Source organism: Scyliorhinus canicula, chromosome 12, assembly GCF_902713615.1.
Source record: "Scyliorhinus canicula chromosome 12, sScyCan1.1, whole genome shotgun sequence".
Classification (NCBI taxonomy): Eukaryota; Metazoa; Chordata; class Chondrichthyes; order Carcharhiniformes; family Scyliorhinidae; genus Scyliorhinus; species Scyliorhinus canicula.
The window spans coordinates 154,421,629-154,443,359 of record NC_052157.1 but is presented as its reverse complement, the minus strand read 5'-3'; the positions used below and the strand labels follow the sequence as shown (position 1 = coordinate 154,443,359).

Genomic DNA, 21,731 nt, shown 5'->3' with positions numbered 1-21,731 from the left:
GTTGAGGACTAAGTTGAAATCAACAAGAGTTTTGGAGACTAAACAAATCAACGAATGTGAGGATAGTGTGGGAGGATGTAGCTGAAGATCAGGCAAGGTCTCATTGAATGATAGAGCAAGCTCTAGAGACGGAATGGCCTCCTCCTGTTGCAATACCTTATGTTCCCATGTTCTTAACTAGTGATTGGTAGGGGTTTATCTTAACTGGTGTTCTTGATTAATAAGTGGATTTTCTAAAATAAATCTGCAGTACCAAATTATTTTTTTCTAATTAAGGGGCAATTTAGCATGGCTAACCCACTTACTCTCCACATTTTTGGGATGTGGGAGTGAGACCCACAACACGTGGGGAATGTGCAAACTCCACACAGACAGTGACCCGAGACTGGATCGAACTCGGCGCCATGAGGCAGCAGTGCTAACCACTGCGCCATGAGGCAGCAGTGCCAACCACTGCGCCACCGTGCCGCCCAATAAGTGGCTGTCTTGATTAATATGGAGATCAGGGGTTACGGGGAGAAGGCAGGAGAATGGGCATGAGGAGGGCAGCACGGTGGTGCAGTGGGTTAGCACTGCTGCCTCACAACGCCGAGGTCCCAGGCTCAATCCTGGCTCTGGGTCACTGTCCGTGTGGAGTTTGCACATTCTCCCCTTGCTTGCGTGGGTTTTGCCCCACAACCCAAAGATGTGCAGAGCAGGTGGATTGGCCACGTTAAATTGCCCCTGAATTGGAAAAACTGAATTGGGTACTCTAAATTTATTTTAAAAAAAGAATGGGGATGAGGAACATATCAGCCATGATCGAATGGTCGAGCAGACTCGATGGGCCAAATGGCCTAATTCTGCTCCTATATCTTATGGTCTTCCTTGCTTTTGTACTCTATAGCCCCATTTCTAAAGCTCCAGATTTTAACAGTCCTTTAAACAACTTTGATAAACTTTACCTGCCACTTTCATTAAGATGTTCGTCACAATTCTACAATGGTTGAACTTTTTAACACATTTGCAGAAATTACTCAGTAAATTAGCAGCAACAGGAAGTACAATACCAGTACCAGCGACCACCTGAACTCGAATAAAGTTACATAGGCGGTATTTTTTGACTCCACTGGTTGATGTTGGCATTAACGTAGCACTTCAATATAACATCCCAACGTGTTTCACATCAGCAAGAGTAACCAGACATACAGGTTAGTGACCTAAATCAAGATCAGAGAAGTCTTACAGCACCAGGTTAAAGTCCAACAGGTTTGTTTCAAACACTAGCTTTCGGAGCACTGCTCCTTCCTCAGGTGAATGAAGAGGTTATATTCCAGAAACATATGTTGAATACAAAAGAAAATGCTCGCATTCTAAGCATCGTCTGGCATCTTTGAATTTGTCGATATATATGATTCTGGAACCTACCTCTCCATTCACCTGAGGAAGGAGCAGTGCTCCAAAAGCTCGTGTTTGAAACAAACCTGTTGGACTTTAACCTGGTGTTGCAAGACTTCTTACTGTGCTCACCCCAGTCCAACGCCGGCATCGCCACATCAAGATCAGAGAGGTAGATTTTGAAGAGGTTTTTGGAGGAGGGGAGAAAGGGAGAGAGAGAGAGAGTGAGAGAGATGTCATTTGCCAGACACATTTGCCAGCTAGCTAAAGGCTGTGCTCTCAAAAGTGGAGTCTTGAAGCCATAAATATAGTTTTTTTTAAATATCCTTGTTAATTTGCACGTATCTCAAGCTGTAGATAATAACAGAACTTGATGCTCTAAATGAGAATTTATCCACCAAAGGGGCAATAGTACTAAGACAAGCCTTTCTTAAACCTCCAGGCACTCTCAATTAAAACTGGAGAAATCTGTGAAATTAATGCAAATAGAAGTGAATCCAGATTGCTAAAACTTGAGGGATGAAAATGGACCACAGGCTGTGTCTTGCAAACTCCCGCGCAAAAAAGAAGCATGATTTCTTTTACGTTAAAAGTTTCCCGTTAAGGTTTTACAATGCACTGTATGTAAAGAAATACCACGATTACTCAGGATTTGAGGTTTACGGTCAAAATGTAATCTGTTGAGTCAAAAACAGCAAGTCCACATAAACAGGCTAGAATATCTCTTTATCAGATTTATTGATCAAATTAAATGCAAGTTGACAAAGAAACGGATTGAATTGATTTAATTTAAATAGAGCCATTGATCCTTATCGCAGAATCTTCAGAACTGGAGTCCAAGGAGTTCAGTGCCCCTTCGTGGAACAAATTCCAAGCTGGCAGCTTCATCATTGTGACTTCTTTAAAATTTTAAAACTTACACAAAACATACATGAAAGTAAGTTCAAAATAGATATTTAACAAGCAACAAACACAGCCGCAACCACAATTGGCAGCACAAACAAGGGGGTAAAGTGAGCCATTATGGTCCTTGTCTAATAAAACCAGTATCCCAAATCTACCTAAGACACCAACTTTAATAGATGCGTTGGCTAATCAATGTGACATTTTGTTTTTCTTTTTATAAATTTAGAGTACCCAATTATTTTTCCAATTAAGGGGCAATTTAGCGTGGCCAATCCACCTACTCTGCACATCTTTTGGGTTGTGGGGGTGAAACTCACGCAGACACAGGGAGAATGTGCAAACTCCACACGGACAGTGACCCAGAGCCGGGATCGAACCTGGGACCTCAGCGCCATAGGCAGCAATGCTAACCACTGCGCCACCGTGCTGCCCAATGTGACATTTTTTCACCTCTGCTGTAGTTTATACGTTTTTCAAATGCACTTTTAATTCAAGCAGTACTCGTCTGGAAAGCTTTTATGGTCATGGCTGCAGGGTACAGGTGGTGTGGGCGATGCCAGTCTCTCCTAGAAAGAAATATTGGGCGCGATTTAACGGCCGCGTTTCACCCCGCGTGTTCCGGTCACACCTGTTAAACCGTGGGAGAGGCCAAAGTCGGGATCCACGTCGGGCGCGAATCGGTAGGCGATCTAATCGGCCCACTCTCATGGGCAGGTTCTGGATCCTGCCCAGACGTGGCGAGACACCAATTGAGACCATTGAAGAGCAATCTCATTAGCGAGGGGGTAGGCCAATCTCATGGCCTCCCGGGAATTAACCAGCTCCCCAGTGTGAGGCTGCACCGACGCCGTTTGGCACTCCTATTTAATAACGGGAAGCTAGTGCAATGAGGGGATCGGAGGAGGTGAGTAGTCATTTCCATGCTCCGGCATGCAACCAGGGGGCACTGGCACTGCTTCCCCAGTGCTCGGGCAGGGGGAGCGGCGAGACCCTCAGGGGGGATTGGGCATGGGCGGGGTGCTGGCCATTGTAGGTCGATTGTCGCCCCTGACTGGTGGGGCGGGGGCGGGGGTATGGTCAGGGGGTCTTGCCATCTACGGGGCCTACAGGCCTTCCTCCAATATTGTGTATACCCATAACTGGGGCAACTACAGCTGCTGCTTGTCTGAACACTTCCAAGACAGAGCCCTGTTCGTGGTCATGTACTGATTGCCTCGGGCTGCACAGCTGAAGGCCACTGCGAATGAGGAATTGGCATTGTTAGTTATATGACTACTTCACAGCTCTCAAGTGCAATCTCATGGGTACACGTGCCATATCTCAGCCAAGTGTTATTGCCTTGCATTCCAATCAAGCTGTGAAGCCTGAACACTTTACCTGAACACTGGAGACATCAGCAGCCAACAAACACTCTAGAGCTGGGCTTCAGCACTGGGGATATCCCCGTGACCAGAGGGTGATTGTGTGGATCAGTGGAGGGAACCTGAGTATGGTCTCCCTAATGTTCCTGGCAGGTGTCTGCGGCCTAGAGGCTCCTGGTGTTGCCGGGGATGAGTGCGCAGAGCGGGGCCGTGCAGTACAACTGGCTAGGTGGATGGCACTCTGAGAAAAGACAGGGCAAGTCAGGATGGGGGGAGGCTCGGGGGATATGAGGGTCCCGGGACGGAAGCCCAAACTGATTGTCGGTCTGACTCCTCCAATTCCTTACAGGAACCAAGATGGATGGAGTTCTCGATCCCACAGCGGCAGCCCTCACGGTCCGGGTGGCATCCCAGGCGGCCAGATGCCGGAGAAGGCAGCAGCAGCATCGACGCAGGCTGGAGGTGGCACCCGATGTGCAGGGGGCTGCCGCACATCCTGCAGCCCTGGCCGCCCATCAGGCTGAGCGGAAATCCAGAGGGGGACGCCAGTGACAGCCCAAGGTGTACAAGGGTCGTCGGTCATTCGAGGAGATGACAGACAGCATGTGCCGCAGGGGACTCCGTCTCATCAAAGAGACAGTGCGGCACCTGTGACATGTCCTCGCAGACCTGGCACCCATTGGAGGAGGAGGACATCTGCTCCCGGTGGCCGTCAAGGTCGCTGCAGCCCTGAACCTTTATTTCAGGGCTCGAGTGGGGACTTGTGTAGCATTTCCTAAGCCATAGCTCACAAGTGCATCTGTGAAGTCACGGATGCCCTGTATGTCCGGGCAGCTGACTACAGTAACCTTGAGCTGGACCAAGTCCATCAAGATGCCCAGACAACAGAATTCCGTGCTATCACTGGACTGCCCAGGTCCAGGGTAATAGGTGGCACGCCTGAGATGTTGGGCGCACTGGGGCATCAGGGAGTGCCCATCATTAACCGGAATGGGCTTCAATCCCTGATAGTTCAACTCGTGTGCCTCCTCCGGATTATGCACGTGTGTGCATGCTTCCCAGGGAGTGAGTTCAGAGGGAACGTTTATGAACAGCTCCTCCTTGTTACTGGGGAGCAGGGTGTGGTTACAGCTGGCCAGTGCAGCCGTGAAGCTCCTGGGAAGTCGGGCCTGACATAAGACGTAGAACTTTTCCCATTAAATTACGCCTATTGTCTTTGTAAGTCCGGATGACTATCAGGCGGCACAGTCGTACAGTGGTCAGCACTGCTGCCTCACAGTGCCAGAGACCAGGCTTCATTTTCGGCCTTAGGTGACGGACGATCTGTGTGGAGTTTTCACGTTCGCCCCGTGTCGGCGTGGGTTTCCTCCCACAGTCCAAAGATGTATAGGTTAGGTGGATTGGTCATGATAAACTGTCCCCTCATTGCCAAAGATGTGCAGGTTAGGATCTGGGATCATTGGGATAAGGTGGGGTGGGCAGGGGAGTGGGCCTAGGTGGGGTCCTCTTTCGAAGGATCGGTGCAGACTTGATGGGCCGAATAGTCTCCTTCTGCGCTGTAAGGATTCTATGATTCTATGTGGATGATGCAGACAAGGTCACTGCTCTGGCTGCCCTGAACAGGTGGCTTGAGCCAAGTGGCAAGCCAGGCTTTTTCAGAGGACACGTGGTGTGGAATGGTAGAGACCAGATACGTAGGGAAGGAGTTTCCATCTCCTGAAGGATATTAGTGAACCCTAGACCCTGCGCTGGGTCAGAGAATCCCCGGGGGGAGAGGCGCGAATCCCACCCCGACGGCGGCTGCCCTATTCTCCGGCGCCGTTTTTCAGGGGCCGGCGGGATCCCCGCCACGCCGGTCGGGATCCGTTGACAGCGGCTCCTCCAGCGATTCTCCGGGCCCTGATGGGCCAAGTGGCAGTCAAGTTTTGCCCAGTCCTGCCGGCGTGAATTACTCACCTCAGGCAAGTGGGCCGTCCTGCGGTGGGGGGGGGGGGGGGGGGGGGGGGGGGGGAGAGTGGGGGGGGGGGGGGGTGTTGGGGGGATCCAACCCCGGGGAGGCCCCACGGTGGCCTGGCCCACGATCGGGGCCTACCAATCTGTGGGCGGGCTGGTTCCGTGGGGGCCTTCTTTCCTCCGCGCTGGACCCCTGTCGGGCTCCGTCATATTGACCGGGGGCTGGCGTGGAGAAGGAAACCCCCACGCATGCGCGGAAATATGCCGGCCGTTCCGCGCACGCGCAAACTTGCGCCGGCCCTTGCCGCCGGCTGGAGCTGCGGGAACCTGGGCCCCGAAAAAGTGGAGAATTCCTCACTTTCAGGGGCCGTTGACGCCGGAGTGGTTGCCGCCGGTTTTCACGCCGGCGTGGGGACATCGCAGAATCCCGCCCGTTGACTTCAATTCAATTTCGTCATTTTGGGATCTGATTTTATCACCTTTGAGTTGCCAGCCCAGTAACCTAACCGCTACACAACAGCATTCATCTTCATAAGATGGTCAAATATCATTGAGGATTATTTGAAATGCATATCTACTGATGAGGCACAGAAAGTCCCACAGATAAAACCGGTGTATCAACAGCTCTTTGTAAGGAGCACAGTGTAGACGGAATATACTTCAATACCCTGTCCAAAACAATGTTGTTTTCCAGTTTAACATTACTCCAAAGATATTTGATAAAGTGTGATTCTCAACCCTGGGTTGGATGACTGTTGGTCGCTCATTCAGTTTGTCACCCAGGGGATGTTCGTAATCTGTGAGCATCAACAAGCTTGCTTAGTCATGGAGGGTGTCGTAGGTAAGCTTGATCCTTTCCTTGCCTGCCATCACCATGCACACTGGCTAACAATAAGAAGCCGGGACCCTGGTCATTTATTTCTGCCTCCCGAGCTAAGGAGTGCTGAGGCTACTTGTAGCTGCTTCATAGCGAAGGTCGGGTAACGTGTGATGGACTGATTGAATAGAGACATGGACAATAGCAGACCGGAAAAACATTATCTGGTCCATCCATAAGAAACCATGTAAAAAGTCGGAACGGGATTAGGCCATTCAGCCCATTGAGCCGCGTGTTTTCCGGCGGCACGCCAATTCACCGGCGGTGGTTTCTCTGGTCATGTTAATGGAAATTCCCACTGAAGTCACCCCACGCCGCCGGGAAACCCGCGGGAGGTGCCGCACTGCTGGCGGAACTGGAGAATCCCGCCGCCAGCGGACGGCCAGAGATTTCCAGCTCTTGCGTATCCCAATAGCTCCAACCGAAACCATGTCATCTCTTGAGAGAGGCCTGGAGCCGGATAAAATACTCTGCAAACCGAAGGGAAAACATCTGAATTGTATTTGAAAATGTTCAAATGCAGGTGCAATGCATTCCGGGGCGCTGGCAGGCTGGTTAACCACCAGCATTGTCCAGTACAGAAGTGCTGCACCGCAGGATCAATTCCCCCTCATTCGGAGTTTCTAATCTCAGCACTCTGCTGTAAAAGAAAATGGCCAGGTAATAATTGGAAATGAATAAGCTTCAGCTTGTTATGAACTCTAGAATTCTGTTCTGATGTAACGCGGACATTTAGAATGGACAGGGTAAAGTGAATGATGAAGCTGTGTGGCGGCTAGTTTGGGGAATTCTCTAGGCTCCATAGGTAACATAGTGTATCGTTATGTCTGCTGGAATGTACACGATCATGTTTACTGCCTCCCCGTTATTGGTTTAAGGGGTTCATCACTCGCCCCATGAAAAGCAGCGACTGGGTGTGGTGCTCAAAGATGAGGAACAGGAATGGGTGATCGGCCATAAACTTGGCCTGTGAGGAAAGGGGCATGAACCCGGAAAGAGAGACGGCAGCAACTTCACTGCCTTCCTCATCCACCTTCAGTGCAACGTGCTGCTTCAGCTGTGGGGGGAGAAGGAGAAAACGTATGAATATATCATGTGAACAATGGTACAGTCAGTAAATATTCACAAGTCACTGGATGACTCAGTTAGTGCACACCACTAACTAATGAGGATCAGAGCCTTATGGATCAGGGAGGTCCCACATTTTTGAATTAACTCTTCTGTTCTCAGTTGGGATAGTGACAGAACCTCTGGCCTTGGAAGGAGAAAGATTAACGAGGTTCATCTGAGTCATCATAGAATGATACAACACAAGAGGCCATTCGGCCCATCCCAGCTTTTTGATAAAGCTACCAACTAGTCCCACTCACCTGTTCTTTCCCCATTACCCTGCAGCAGCACCCCCCCCCCCCCCCCCCCCCCCCCCCCCCGCAAGCAGTTTAATTTTTAGTCTGCCAAGAGCTTTAAGATGAGCAGGAGTTTTCGCCAAAGGCTGTTAGGTTAAACAGTAGCCTGACACAGACAGAAAGATCTGCAGGCTGTTTCCTGAAAGGGTTTATTTCTATCTTCAAGCAATCTTCCCAAGCAAGGTCTTTACAAGTGTAGAACAAGTAAAGTTAAAGTGCTAACTTTATTTATAAGTGGCTTTTGACCTGTGATGGGTTTTGCTTGATTGGAGATAGAGGTGGCATCAGTTACAGTGTTTCCTTTTATTGTTAAGATTGGTTCAACTGTTAGTTGCTATGATTTAAAAAAAAAATCAATTTCTATGATTTAAATTTTTTTTAGAGTAGACAATTATGTTTCTTTTCCGATTAAGGGGCAATTTAGCCTGGACAATCCACCTAACCAGCACATCCTTGGGTTGTGGGGGGTGAAAACCGCGCAGACACGGGGAGAATGTGCAAACTTCACACAGACAGTGACCCAGGGCCGGGATTCGAACCCGGGTCCTTAGCACCGCAGTCCCAGTGTTAACCACTGCGCCACGTGCCGCCCCGGCTATTTTCTCTGATGTTAATGTGTTTAGTCCTTTGTTAACAATGAAATCTGTTTTAATATAAAAGATACCAATTGGTCAATGGAATCACTTCTGGAGTGCTGTATCCTTTCTACAGTTTTACAAATTAAAAATAAAAGTGATTGGGTTTCTTGTCTGGCATCTTAACGAATGTTGGAGTCAGGTCCCGAATTGTAACAGCCTGGAAACATATATAAACCAGGCCAGATAAGAACGCTAGGTTTCCCTCTCTGAACACCATCAGTGAACCAGATGGGTTTTTGCAATAGTCCAGTAGTTTCATGGCAATACTGATGCTAGCTTTTTTATTTCTGATATATTTAATTAATTGGGCTACACGTTGGCACAGTGGTTAGCACTGCTGCCTCAGTCCAGGGACCCGGGTTCAATTACAACCTCGGGTGACTGTCTGTACGGAGTCTGCACGTTCTCCCCGTACCTGCGTGGGTTTCCTCCGGGTGCTCCGGTTTCCTCCCACAGTCCAAAGATGTGCAGGTTAGGTGGATTGGCCGTGATAAATTGCCCATAAATTTTCAAAGATTAGGTGGGGTTACAGGAATAGGGCGGGGAATTGGACCTGGATAGGATGCTCTTTTGGAGGGTCGGTTCAGACTCAATGGGCCGAATGGCCTCCTTCTGCACAGTAGGGGTTCTGTGACTCTCTGAATTGAATTTGAATTCTCCAGTTGCTATGGCGGGATATGAACTCATGTGCCTGGATCACTATCTTAATGACTCTCCCACAATGCTTCATACCTGAGTTAACTAATCACTTCCTCTACCTGGTGGAAGTTTCAGAGTTGGTCTGAGCATGTGACAAAAGCACAACTGAAATACTCACCGAACTGACGTACAGCTTTCTTTGTTCACAAATACCGGACAAATCTGCTTCACTGTGGAAGAGATCTGTCACGCCCAGATCTTCAAATGTTTCAATTAAGTCATAGTTGCCCTGTAGAGTGAACTTTGGAATATAGACCTCTCTTGTCCTGTGAAAAAGTTAGAAATCACTGAAACATCAAACAGTCAACTGGAATTCATGCGTTTAGTTAAAATATTTCACTTAAAGAGAAAGGTCTGGCATAAGATTTTCATTTATCTCTGGACCCTCAGACATTCCGCCTGGATTCATAGAATCATAGAATTTACAGTGCAGAAGGAGGCCATTCAGCCCATCGAGTCTGCACCAGCTCTTGGAAAGCCCACACCATCTCCATAACCCAGTAACCCAGGTTACTAGTGGCAATCTTGCATCAGGCAGGGCGAATGAATCTAGCCCTAGACCTCCCCTCATTCTTCTAAACTCGAGAGAACACAGAACACACAGTGCCATTCGACCCATCGGGTCTGCACCGACTCACTTAAGCCCTCACTTCCACCTGATCCCCGTAACCCAATAACCCCTCCTAACCTTTTTTTGGACACTGAGGGCAATTTAGCATGGCCAATCCACCTAACCTGCACATCTTTGGACTGTGGGAGGAAACCGGAGCACCCGGAGGAAACCCACGCAGACACGGGGAGAACGTGCAGACTCCGCACAGACAGTGACCCAAGCCGGGAATCGAACCTGGGACCCTGGAGCTGTGAAGCAATTGTGCTAACCTCTATGCTAATATGCTGCCCATTGATTGATTTATTGTTACATGGGCAGCATGGTGCACAGTGGTTAGCAATGTTGCTTCACAGCGCCAGGGATTATGTTCGATTCCCGATTTGGGTCACTGGCTGTGCGGAGTCTGCACGCTCTCCCCGTGTCTGCGTGGGTTTCTTCCGGGTGCTCCGGTTTCCTCCCACAATCCCGAAAGACAAGCTGCTAAGTGAATTGGACATTCTGAATTCTCCCTCTGTGTACCCGAACAGGCGCCGGAATGTGGCGACTCGGGGCTTTTCACAGTAACTTCATTGCAGTGTTAATGTAAACCTACTTGTGACAATAAAGATTAGTATTACATTATGTACCGGAGTACAGTGAAAAGTATTTTTCTGCGGCCAAGGGAACTTGTACTTTTATTGATTTTTTTTTGGTTAACTCTGTTGTTCTCTGTTCTTCATTGTCAATCTCCCCTGCCTCCTTCCCCACTCCAAAGACACTGATTCCTTACTTACTGGGGGAAAGCTTAAGGCCGCTTCTTGAATCATTGCAGAGGGTGTTATTGGTGTCAGTGTCTTGGCAATGAGTGAGGCAGTCTACATCTCAACCATGCATAATGCAGACCCTGCCAGGCATGCACATTTTCAAAAAGGGTAACTGGCTAGCAAATAAAAGCAGAAACCTAGGCTGATATTTATCTTCCTCCAAAATCTGGGAGACTGAGATCAAGTGTAGCATTTCTACTATCTGAAATATGCTGACTTGGAATCGAAACATTCTTAACAATTCTTTCCCCAAGGATCTAAAACATGTAAAATTCATAGGGCGGGATTCTCCGCACCGAAATCGCGCTCGGCACGGGAGCCGAGAATTACCCAAAATAGGCTCCCATGCTGGCACGCGATTCTCCGGCGACTGGACAATCGGCGCCAGTCGCACGGTCGACGCACCGCCGGTCGGGGGCCGTTGAAAGCGGGCCCCGCGACGATTCTCTGCGCTCGACAGGCCAAGTGCCCACCGTGTTCCGCCGAGTCCCGCCGGCGTGGTTCACATGTAGTCTCACCCAGTGGGACCTCAGTGTTCCGTCTGCGGGGGGGCGTCCTGGAGGGGGGGGGGGGGGGTATCCGACTCCGGGGGGGGGGCCTCCACGGTGGCCAAGCCCACGATTGGTCATTCCGGGGGGGGGACTATGTTCCTCTGCGCCGGGCCCCTGTAGGGCTCTGCCATGTTGCGCCGGGATCAGCGAGAAGACGGCCGCCGCACGCTTGCGCAGACCCGCGGCTGTGCGGGTGTAACCGCAGGGCCCCGCCGGCAGCCAGAGCCCATCTAGCCCCCTTCAAGACGAAGAATCACCCCGGACTTTCTAGGAAAAAGTCCGGAGTGATTCCTGCCCATTTTCCGGTGGACGTGGGGACTTAGTCCCCAGAAGGAAGAATCCCACCCCTAATGTTCCCCAGGAATTTCTTGGTTTTTAGATCCCCAAGTGTGGCATCACTGATACCATTACTCCCTGATTTACCTCACCTTTTTCTTTTTTTTTTTTATAAATGTTTTTATTCAGTTTTCATATTTTATATTGAACAAATTACAAATTGTTAGGAGAGAAAAAGAACAAAAAAAAAAAAAAAAAAAAAAAAAGAAAAAAAACAACAAACAAACACGCAAAAATTAACATACATATTTACAGGTAAGCATCTTCGTAGTAGTAACTGCGCCCGCCCCCCCCCCCCCCCCAACATGTTTATTTAGTTTGGTTTTGGGCCTTAGCTAGCCATCGAACCCCCGTACCGAACCTGTAGCCCCTCCCGCTACCTTCCCCCGACTATTCTTCCTCTTGTACATTGGCCACAAATAGGTCCCGGAACAGTTGCATGAATGGCTCCCACGTTCTGTGGAAGCCGTCGTCCGACCCTCGGATGGCAAATTTGATTTTCTCCATTTGGAGAGATTCCGAGAGGTCGGACAGCCAATCCGCAGCTCTGGGCGGTGCTGCTGACCGCCAGCCAAACAGGATTCTACGGCGGGCGATCAGGGAGGCAAAGGCAAGGGCGTCCGCCCTCCTCCCCAGGAATAGATCTGGCTGTTCTGAAACCCCGAAGACCGCCACTATCGGGCATGGCTCCACCCTCACTCCCACCACTTTGGACATAACCTCGAAGAAGGCTGTCCAGTACTCCACGAGTCTGGGGCAAGACCAGAACATGTGGGCGTGGTTGGCCGGGCCTCTTTGGCACCGTTCACATCTGTCTTCCACCTCCGGGAAGAACCTACTCATACGGGTTCTTGTTAAGTGGGCTCTATGTACCACTTTTAGTTGCGTCAGGCTGAGCCTTGCGCACGTGGAGGTGGAGTTGACCCTATGCAGTGCTTCGCTCCAGAGTCCCCACCCTATCTCCATCCCCAGGTCGTCCTCCCATTTCCTTCTTGTTGCGTCCAGTACGGTGTCGTCCCTATCTACCAGTCGGTCATACATGTCACTACAGTTCCCTTTCTCTAGGATACTTGCGTCCAGTAGGTCTTCCAGTAGTGTCTGTCGTGGCGGTTGTGGGTACGTCCTTGTCTCCTTTCGTAGGAAGTTTTTGAGCTGCAGGTACCGTAGCTCGTTCCCCCCAGCTAGCTGAAACTTCTCTGTCAGTTCGTCCAGTGTTGCGATCCTGTCGTCCGTGTATAGGTCCCTGACTGTCAGTGTCCCCCCGTCCTGCCTCCACCTTTTGAAGGTGGCGTCAGTCAGTGCTGGTGTGAACCTATGGTTGTTGCAGATGGGAGCCCTGTTCGACATTTTGGTCAGGCCAAGTTGCTGCCGCAGTTGGTTCCAGGATTGGAGGGTGGCTGTCACCACTGGGCTGCTGGAGTGTTTTTTGGGTGGGGATGGGAGTGCTGCCGTGGCGAGGGCCCGGAGGGAGGTTCCCATGCAGGAGGCCTCCTCCGCACGCACCCACTCAGCCTCTGGCTCCTGGATCCATCCCCTTACTCGCTCGGCTGTTGCTGCCCAGTGGTAGAATTGTAGATTCGGGAGGGCTAGCCCTCCCCTGGTTTTTGTTTTTTGTAAGACCTTCTTTGGGATCCTAGCATTTTTACCCCCCCATACGAACGCCATGATGAGTTTGTCCAGCGCTTTGAAAAAGGCCTTGGGGATGTAGATCGGAATGGATCTAAACAGGAAGAGGAACCTGGGCAGTACGTTCATTTTGATCGTCTGAACTCTCCCCGCGAGGGAGAGCGGGAGTGTGTTCCATCTTTGCAGGTCCTTTTTAACTTCCTCCGTCAGGCTGGTGAGGTTCCATTTGTGGATCCCTTTCCAGTCATGGGCTATTTGGATCCCCAGGTAGCGGAATTTATGTCGGGCTTGATTGAACGGCAGCCCCTTTAGTGCTGCCCCCCCCCCCCCTTGCGGGTGTACTGGGAAGATCTCACTTTTGCTCATGTTGAGTTTGTAGCCCGAGAAGGCTCCAAACTCTTTCAGGAGCGCGATGATTCCGTCCATGCTGCTTTGTGGGTCCGAGATATAGAGGAGCAGATCATCCGCATAGAGTGAGACTCTGTGCTCTCTACCTCCCCTTCGGATCCCCCTCCAATTTTTTGCTGCCCTGAGCGCGATTGCTAGCGGTTCAATTGCTAGTGCGAACAGCAGCGGGGACAGTGGGCATCCTTGTCTGGTGCCCCTGTGCAGCTGGAAGTATTGGGAGTTGGTATTGTTGGTCTGTACACTCGCCATGGGTGCGTTGTACAGGAGCTTTACCCAAGCGGTGAACCCTGTTCCAAGCCCGAACCGCTCCAGTACCTCTATGAGGTATTTCCACTCGACTCTGTCGAAGGCCTTTTCTGCGTCCAGGGAGACGATCACCTCTTGTGTTCTCTCCCCGGAGGGGGTCATTATCACGTTCAGCAGGCGCCTGATGTTCGCGGTAAGCTGTCTACCTTTGACAAAGCCCGTCTGGTCCTCTGTGACCACCTCAGGTACACAGTCTTCTAGCCTCTTGGCTAGGATTTTGGCCAGTATTTTGGCGTCTGCATTCAGCAGAGATATGGGTCTGTATGACCCACATTCCGTTGGGTCTTTGTCTTTCTTAGGTATCAGCGAGATTGAGGCCTGTGCTAACGTGGGTGGCAATGTGCCCCTAGCTAGCGAGTCTGTGAACATCTCCCGCAGGTGTGGGGCCAGCGCTGTCGCAAATTTTTTGTAGAAGTCCGCCGGGAATCCGTCCGGTCCCGGCGCCTTCCCCGCCTGCATGGAGCTAATGCTGTCCATGATCTCTCCCAGTGCTAGTGGTGCTTCCAGATCCCGTTTTCTGCCCTCTCCCACAACTGGTATGTCCAGTCCGTCAAGAAACCGGTTCATCCCAGCCTTCCCCGTTGGGGGCTCTGAGGTGTACAGCTCTTGGTAGAAGGCCTTGAAGGTTTTGTTAATCCTCTCTGGTTCTGTTTCCAACGTGCCTCTGGTATCTCTGATTTGCGCAATTTCTCTGCTGGCTGCCTGCTTTCTCAGCTGGTGGGCCAACAGGCGGCTGGCTTTGTCTCCGTGTTCGTATAGGGCCCCGCGTGCCTGGCGGAGTTGGTGTACTGCTTTCCTGGTGGAGAGCAGGTCAAAGTTCCTTTGTAATTCTTTCCTCTCCGCCAGGAGTTCTACGGTCGGGGCCTCGGAGTATTTATGGTCTACCTCCAGTATGGAGTCGACCAGCTTCTGCCTAGCCACCCTTTCCTCCCTATCTCTTTGCGCTTTGTAGGCTATGATTTCCCCTCTTAGTACGGCCTTAAGCGCTTCCCAGAACGTGGAGGGTGAGACCTCCCCGTTTTGGTTGATCTCAGTGTACTCCGCTATGGCCCGCGCTATCCTTTCGCTGAAGGCCTTGTCAGCTAGTAAGGCACCGTCCAACCTCCATTTGGGGCGCTGGGCCCTTACCTCACCTTTTTCAACCTTCTCTGTTCCTACATTGTGGAGCTTGAAGCTTTTACCTCGATTTTCCACTTTTTAAAAATCAATGTATATAATTGTGAATATTTGGTTCATGTTAATACTTCAGGGGTAATGTTTGGTTCTGGGAAGATTATTGCCGTGAAAGTAAGGTTATTAAAATGCAGGTATAGAGTGGTTAATTCGGTACTCAAAATTAATTTTAAAAAAAACACCAGTTCAGAAGATTACCCCGTGTTTGTTTGATAGAATGGAAGAGATGAAGCTATGAAACAGCGGGTGGGCTTATTTACTTAAAGTGGAGCAATTGGAAATGAGGGATAATTAGCTTGAAGGCCAGTTTGAGGATAGCCCAGAACAGGGGGCGGGATTCTCTCAGCCCAGGGCCAGGCCGGAGAATCTCCGCGACGGGTGCAAATTGCGCCACGACGCCCCGACGCCGGGACGCCATTCTCCACAGAGCGGAGAATCGGCGTCATTGGCACTGGCACGGTCAGCGTGTCGCCGGCGGGGGCCACTCTACTGGGCCACCCTCCCGCCGATTCTCGGCCCGGGATGGGCCAAACGGCCGTGTCAAACCCAGGCAAGCACGGCGAGAAAGTGCAAGCTCCACACAGACAGTTACCCAGAGCCGGGATCGAACCTGGGACCTCGGTGGCGTGAGGCAGCAGTGTTAACCATTGTCCCACCGTGTTGCCCCTATAATGTCTATTCTAACCATCGATCACAGAGGCACTGGAAAGATCTGGAAGAAGGTTAACTAACTGGCGTCTCAGCCAGGGATTGTTAATAATATGCTCAGTATATTGCTGGGACACACTGGTGAAGAACATTGTTTGAGTAAGGACTAATAGTACTTATATAAAGGGACTAACTGCAGAGGCTGGACTGTGTCAGCAGTCCCGGAAATGACATTTTAATTTAATTACATAAATGTCCTTTAAAATGATGTCTTTTGTTACCGTGTCCTTTAAAGGGCTGACACTTTGTTAATTTGCTTATTTTGGGGTTTAAAATATTATAAAGAGATTGCTGGGACACTAGGATGGTAGGAAGGAAGCAGATATGCATAATTACTACATTCAGTGAATAAACACTTATCAATAAAATAAGTAGTGTCTGGTTTCATACTTCATACTAATGGGGTGAGCAGGTTAGACAGGGGCACCTAATGGTAAGCATTGTTCAAAATCCTTGCTTGAGTTATACATTGTTTGTTAATGTCTCACAATCAATGCGTGCCCACTAGGATGGTGTGGTGCATTTACTGCGTGGGTGAAGAGTTAGTATGCTTTCTGCTTTTGTGTAGTGGTTTGCTTCTTATTTTCTGTCTACATGGCTGGCAAGCAACAATGCAAATAAGGAGGGCCAAGTGTGTAAATCTCTCCCAGTCAGTGTACAGCCTCTCCATCAGTAAGTCCTCAGCTGTATCTGCTTCTGGTGAACACAGTAAGAAGTCCCACAGCACCAGTTTAAAGTCCAACAGGTTTGCTTTGAATCACCAGCCCTCGGAGCACAGCTCCTTCCTCAGGTGAATGAAGAGGTGGGTTCCAGAAACATATATATATAGACAGAGTCAATGATGCAAGACGATACTTTGAATGCGAGTCTGAGCAGGTAATTACACAACCAGTGATGTTGTGGGACTTCTTCCTGTGCTCGCCCCAGTCCATTGCTGGCATCTCCACATCTTCCTGTGTTGATACACAGGAACTGGATGCCTCGTAGCCCCAGACTAAAGCTTCAGAAGAACGCCAAGTAAGTTCGACCCCCCCCCCCCCCCTGCATTCACCAGATTCACCAGCATGTGGACATGCCCGAGCACTCATGAACCAAGCTCCCAGCCATGGCTGAATAGCTCCACTGTCTGGTGGAAGGTTAAAGGCTAAGGCAGCAAACTCTGTAGTGGAGCCCAGTGACGGACCGATGTCTTAACATGCCATCTTTCCTGCACCTCCTGCAACTAAACCGGAGCCAAAAGTAGAGATTTGCATTCCTTGGGACTCAGCCGGAGAGGTCGAGAGGTGGACCTTGATGCTTGAGCAGCCCAGGGTCTCCATAAAAGTTTCCCAGGCTTGCACGCTGGAAAGGACACTCGGTTTTGCTGCAGATTGTTACCACAACATGGCAGATGGACTTAGCAGAGTGTTGACCAGCACTTTGCAAACTTTTGTTTTACGAGGCAGAAGGCTGTCACTGTTAATGTCTCCATATATTGTGGGCAAAATTCTCCGCCACCCGCCGCTGATAGCAGGGTTCCCAATGCGGCAGAGAATCATCCCCCACCCATTTCCAATGCCCCGGCCCCCCGCTGGTGGTGGGATCGTGTGGGCGAGATCACTGCTGGTCCTGACAAGCATGGCCTTGATGTGGTGGACCTCGCCATGGGCCAAGGGACTAACTCCTTAAGGGAGCTGCCCTCAGAGTCCATCCGGTGGCCACCCTGCCCCGACAATGCAAGACCTGCCCACTCCAACCCCATCAAACCACTGACCACCGCCTCCTCTCCAGAGATCCCCTAAATAAAGAGATCCCCCCCTGGAGACCACCCACAGGGACCCCGTAAATAGAGACCTCTTAAATTGGGAGACCCCCTAAATAGGGAGATCCTGCCCTCGGAGACCCCCGCAAATAGGGAGATGCCCTTACAGGACACCCACGAAATAGGGAGACCCCTACCCCCATCGAGACCCCCTAAATAGGGCGTCCCTCCCACAGAGATCTCCTAAATAGGGAGACCCCCCACAGACACCCAGAAAAGAGCGCCCTGTCAGGAAGCCCCCCAAAAAAGAGAAATTCACCTGGAAACCCACCAGAAAACAGAAACCTGACTGGAAGCTGGAGAGCGGGCCAGACAGAGGCAGTGAAAAGAATTACTATTGCAACATTCACCAGAGCATACTACTGGCTCAGTCACAGGAAGCACCTCAAGTCAATTCCTGGAAAGGGAAAGCTGTGACCTGTGTTTAAACCCCTCAGATCCTTGAGCTGCAAACCATTCATTCATTTCCCTCACTGTGCTGCATCTCCACACACACAGCCGTGAGCCTTGCTTCTTTTATCTTCCTTCATGGTTGAGTAACTCCAAAGTGCTCTGACCAAAATGTTTACAAACCTCAACCACTTCAGAGAGAGTCAAGTGCTGTCAATTTCCAGCTGAGCACTTCGAAATCACTCAAGTGTGAAGGGACATGATTGCAATGCACTTAACACGGGGGAAGAATCTGGGGATGGGGGTTGATTTGCGCTGCGGGGGGGGGGGGAGATGGGGCGATTTGGGATGTGGGGGGTGGCTTGGGGGATTGATAGGCGATGCAAGGAGGGGTGGGGGGGCTTATGTGCGATGCGGTGGGGGGGGGGGGGGGGGGATGGTGGCCAGTCGTGGGACCTCACTACTGGGCTGTCCGATAGCGGGAATCCTTTGTAATCCGTACCATGCATAAATTTGCATGGCGAAGTATCGTGAATTGCTTCCTGATGGGAGGGCAAATCAGTAGAAATTCACCTCCCAAACGGAGAATATCACCCGAATATTTAGAGCCCAAGGGCCTGAAGAGTGGGCACGGAATCCAAATACGGTATTTTCAATTCTGCCACTTAATTAAATGTATCTTTTTAAAAATCTGTTCTTGGGATGTGGCTGAAAAGACGGGCATTAATTGCAAATCCCTGGTTACCCTGGGAGGATGATAGTGGTCTTTTGCCAAGAATCGCTGCAGACCTTGTGGTGATGGTGCTCCCATGATAATGCTGGGGCAATGCAAGGTGTTGACCTCATCACGATGAAGGTCAGAGATACATGTCCACGTTAGTACGCTGTGTGACCTGCACTGGGCTGACCCTCTCTTACATCTCCATCATCAAACCATCCACATCACAGCTACTCTCTTCCTCGGTTTGAGCATGAAAGTGAGGTACCATTGAAGCAACCTTGGTAAGGTGCTGTTGTCCACCCTGTACACACTGCAGCCACTGCACACTTGTGCAGCTAGTAACAGGGGTGCCTATCAAGTGAAGTGCTCTATAACTTTATAACATTACAGACTTTTAATAAATACAACTCAACACGTCAACCAATCCAAAACCATTGCTCCCGCTGTAATATTCTATGTTCATGTCTCAATCTTTTGATGTCAGTAGTATATCTGAATTCACGAGTCTTGTCCAATTTTCACTGGAAGTCAGACATGTCCAGTAAATAAATCTGAGTCTTATACACTGCAGGGTAAATTAAAAGCCATGAGGTTCATAAATGCTATTTCCAGGCTTCTAATGCTACATTCTTGTATTTTCCTTTTCAGTATCTAATTTTAATGAGCTGCTGTCTACATTTCAGTTTCTTAACAGGGACTAGTGGGTGAGTAATCCAGTCTTTGATCTTGTATCAGACAATTTCATGAACCAGGCAGCAGAATTCAGCTATAAATAAAATAAAAAGAAAGACTGGCATTTTCATAGCATCTTAACCATGCCTCTCAAAAATATCTCAAAAGTGTTTCACGTCATGAGTTACTCTGACGTGGTTGTCACCGTTATGTAGGCAAACTCATCCCTGGACAAATCTATAAGTCTCCGGTGACTCCTCTATTGAGAAGCAATTATGTCTTGCTTATAACAGTTCCATCTGCTTTTCCATATTGCTGCAGAATAAAATGCCAACACGGAAGGATTGCTGCACCAATATTGTATTGGGAAAATGCACATTCGCTATCTTGCTGTTTGCATTCCCTGAGGGCGATGCATGTTCTGCCAACACTCCCCCCATAAACCAATTTCTCAATGAACGTGAATATCCATCAAAGGTTCATAAACATGGAACCAAAGAGAAAATGCTGGAAAATCTCTGCAGGTCTGCCAGCATCTGTAGGGAGAGAAAAGTGCTAACGTTTCGAGTCCAGATGACCCTTTATCAAAGCTTTACCAAAGCTCCAAACGTTAGCTCTTTTCTCTCCTTACAGATGCTGCCAGACCTGCTGAGATTTTCCAGCATTCTCTCTTTGGTTTCAGATTCCAGCATCCGCAGTAATTTGCTTTTATTCATAAACGTGGAGCTTGGGGCTACCTTCTTGCTGGGGATCAAGGGAACCAGTCCAGTTCTGCACAATAAGCTCTGCAGCCTTATAGAGGGTGCCGACAAGTTTTACCAGAATGGCATTCGGAGTGCGAGAGTTCAGTTACACAGACTAGAGCAGCTGGAGTTGGACTCCTCAAGAAGGTTATGGGCAGGTTCATCAGAGGTGTCTGAACCAGTGCAGAATTTTGATCGAGTGATTAAGGATAAACTGCTTATGGTGGCAGATGGGTCAGTAGCCTGAAGGCAAAAGTTAGAGATAATGTTTTAAAAATATAAACTTAGAATACCCGATTCATTTTTTCCAATTAAGGGGCAAATTAGCGTGGCCAATCCACCTATCCTGTACATCTTTGGGTTGTGGGGGTGAGACCCACGCAGACACGGGGAGAATGTGCAAACTCCACACGGACAGTGACCCAGAGCCGGGATCGAAACTGGGACCTCGGCGCGGTGAGGCAGCAGTGCTAACCACTGCGCCACCGTGCTGCCCTTTAGAGATAATTGGCAAAAGAACCGGAGGCGAATGAGGAGAGGGTTTTTTTTTAAGGCAGTGACTTATTGGGCCTCACGGTAGCATGGTGGTTAGCATCAATGCTTCACAGCTCCAGGGTCCCAGGTTCGATTCCCGGCTGGGTCACTGTCTGTGTGGAGTCTGCACGTCCTCCCCGTGTGTGCGTGAGTTTCCTCCGGGTGCTCCGGTTTCCTCCCACAGTCCAAAGATGTGCGGGGTAGGTGGATTGGCCATGCTAAATTGCCCGTAGTGTAAGGTTAATGGGGGGGATTGTTGGGTTACGGGTATACGGGTTACGTGGGTTTAAGTAGGGTGATCATTGCTTGGCACAACATCGAGGGCCGAAGGGCCTGTTCTGTGCTGTACTGTTCTATAACATGACTTGTGAGAATGCACTGCCTAAAAGCTGATTGTATGGCCCGAATTCTCTGGTCGTCGGGAGTTTCTTTTCCCGCTGGCATCGCACCCCCGCCAACGGGTTTCGCGGCAGCATCGAGTGGTTTGCATGGAAAATCCCGTTGACAAGCGACGGGGGAATAGAATCTTGCCGCCGGTGAACGGCGCGCGGCCGAGAAATACGGGGCTAAGGAACCGGAGAATCCCACCCCACAACGTTCCAAGAGAACTTGTTAAGCATTTGAAGGGGAATCATGTGCAGGGCTATGGAGAAAGAGCCAACATAGCCACATGGGGCTGGTTTAGCTCACTGGGCTAAATCGCTGCCTTTTAAGCAGACCAAGCAGGCCAGCAGCACGGTTCGATTCCCGTACCAGCCTCCCCGGACAGGCGCCGGAATGTGGCGACTAGGGGCTTTTCACAGTAACTTCATTGAAGCCCACTCGTGACAATAAGCGATTTTCATTTTCCTTTCATTGGGCTAAATAGCCTCCTCTTGCTGCATCATCCTTCGATTCTATGATAGGACTGAGAGTTCCCGAAGTTTGCAAAGAGTCGGTCAGAGTTGAATGAAATGAAAATCGCTTATTGTCACGAGTAGGCTTCAAATGAAGTTACTGTGAATAGCCCCTAGTCGCCACATTCCAGCGCCTGTTCGGGGAGGCTGGTACGGGAATTGATCCGTGCTGCTGGCCTGCCTTGGCCTGCTCTAAAAGCCAGCGATATAGCCCAGTGTGCTAAACCAGCCCC

General features: G+C 50.0%; 1 protein-coding gene and 1 long non-coding RNA gene across 2 annotated transcripts in view; one reads left to right on the top strand and one right to left on the bottom strand.

Moving 5' to 3' along the window:
- Nucleotides 1-21,731, top strand: part of LOC119975088 — a 92,208-nt gene that overhangs the window by 44,180 nt on the left and 26,297 nt on the right. The window contains exon 2 of the long non-coding RNA XR_005462650.1: nucleotides 19,302-19,357. This is a non-coding gene — a long non-coding RNA (uncharacterized LOC119975088). The remainder of the gene's footprint in view (nucleotides 1-19,301; nucleotides 19,358-21,731) is intronic.
- Nucleotides 6,015-21,731, bottom strand: part of LOC119975087 (heparin cofactor 2-like) — a 33,130-nt gene continuing 17,413 nt past the window's right edge. Inside the window, exons 3-4 of the mRNA XM_038814603.1 lie at nucleotides 9,336-9,483; nucleotides 6,015-7,531 (exon numbers count right to left, since the gene is read on the bottom strand). Coding sequence (XP_038670531.1) covers nucleotides 7,340-7,531; nucleotides 9,336-9,483 — 340 coding nt within the window. The 3' untranslated portion in view covers nucleotides 6,015-7,339. The remainder of the gene's footprint in view (nucleotides 7,532-9,335; nucleotides 9,484-21,731) is intronic.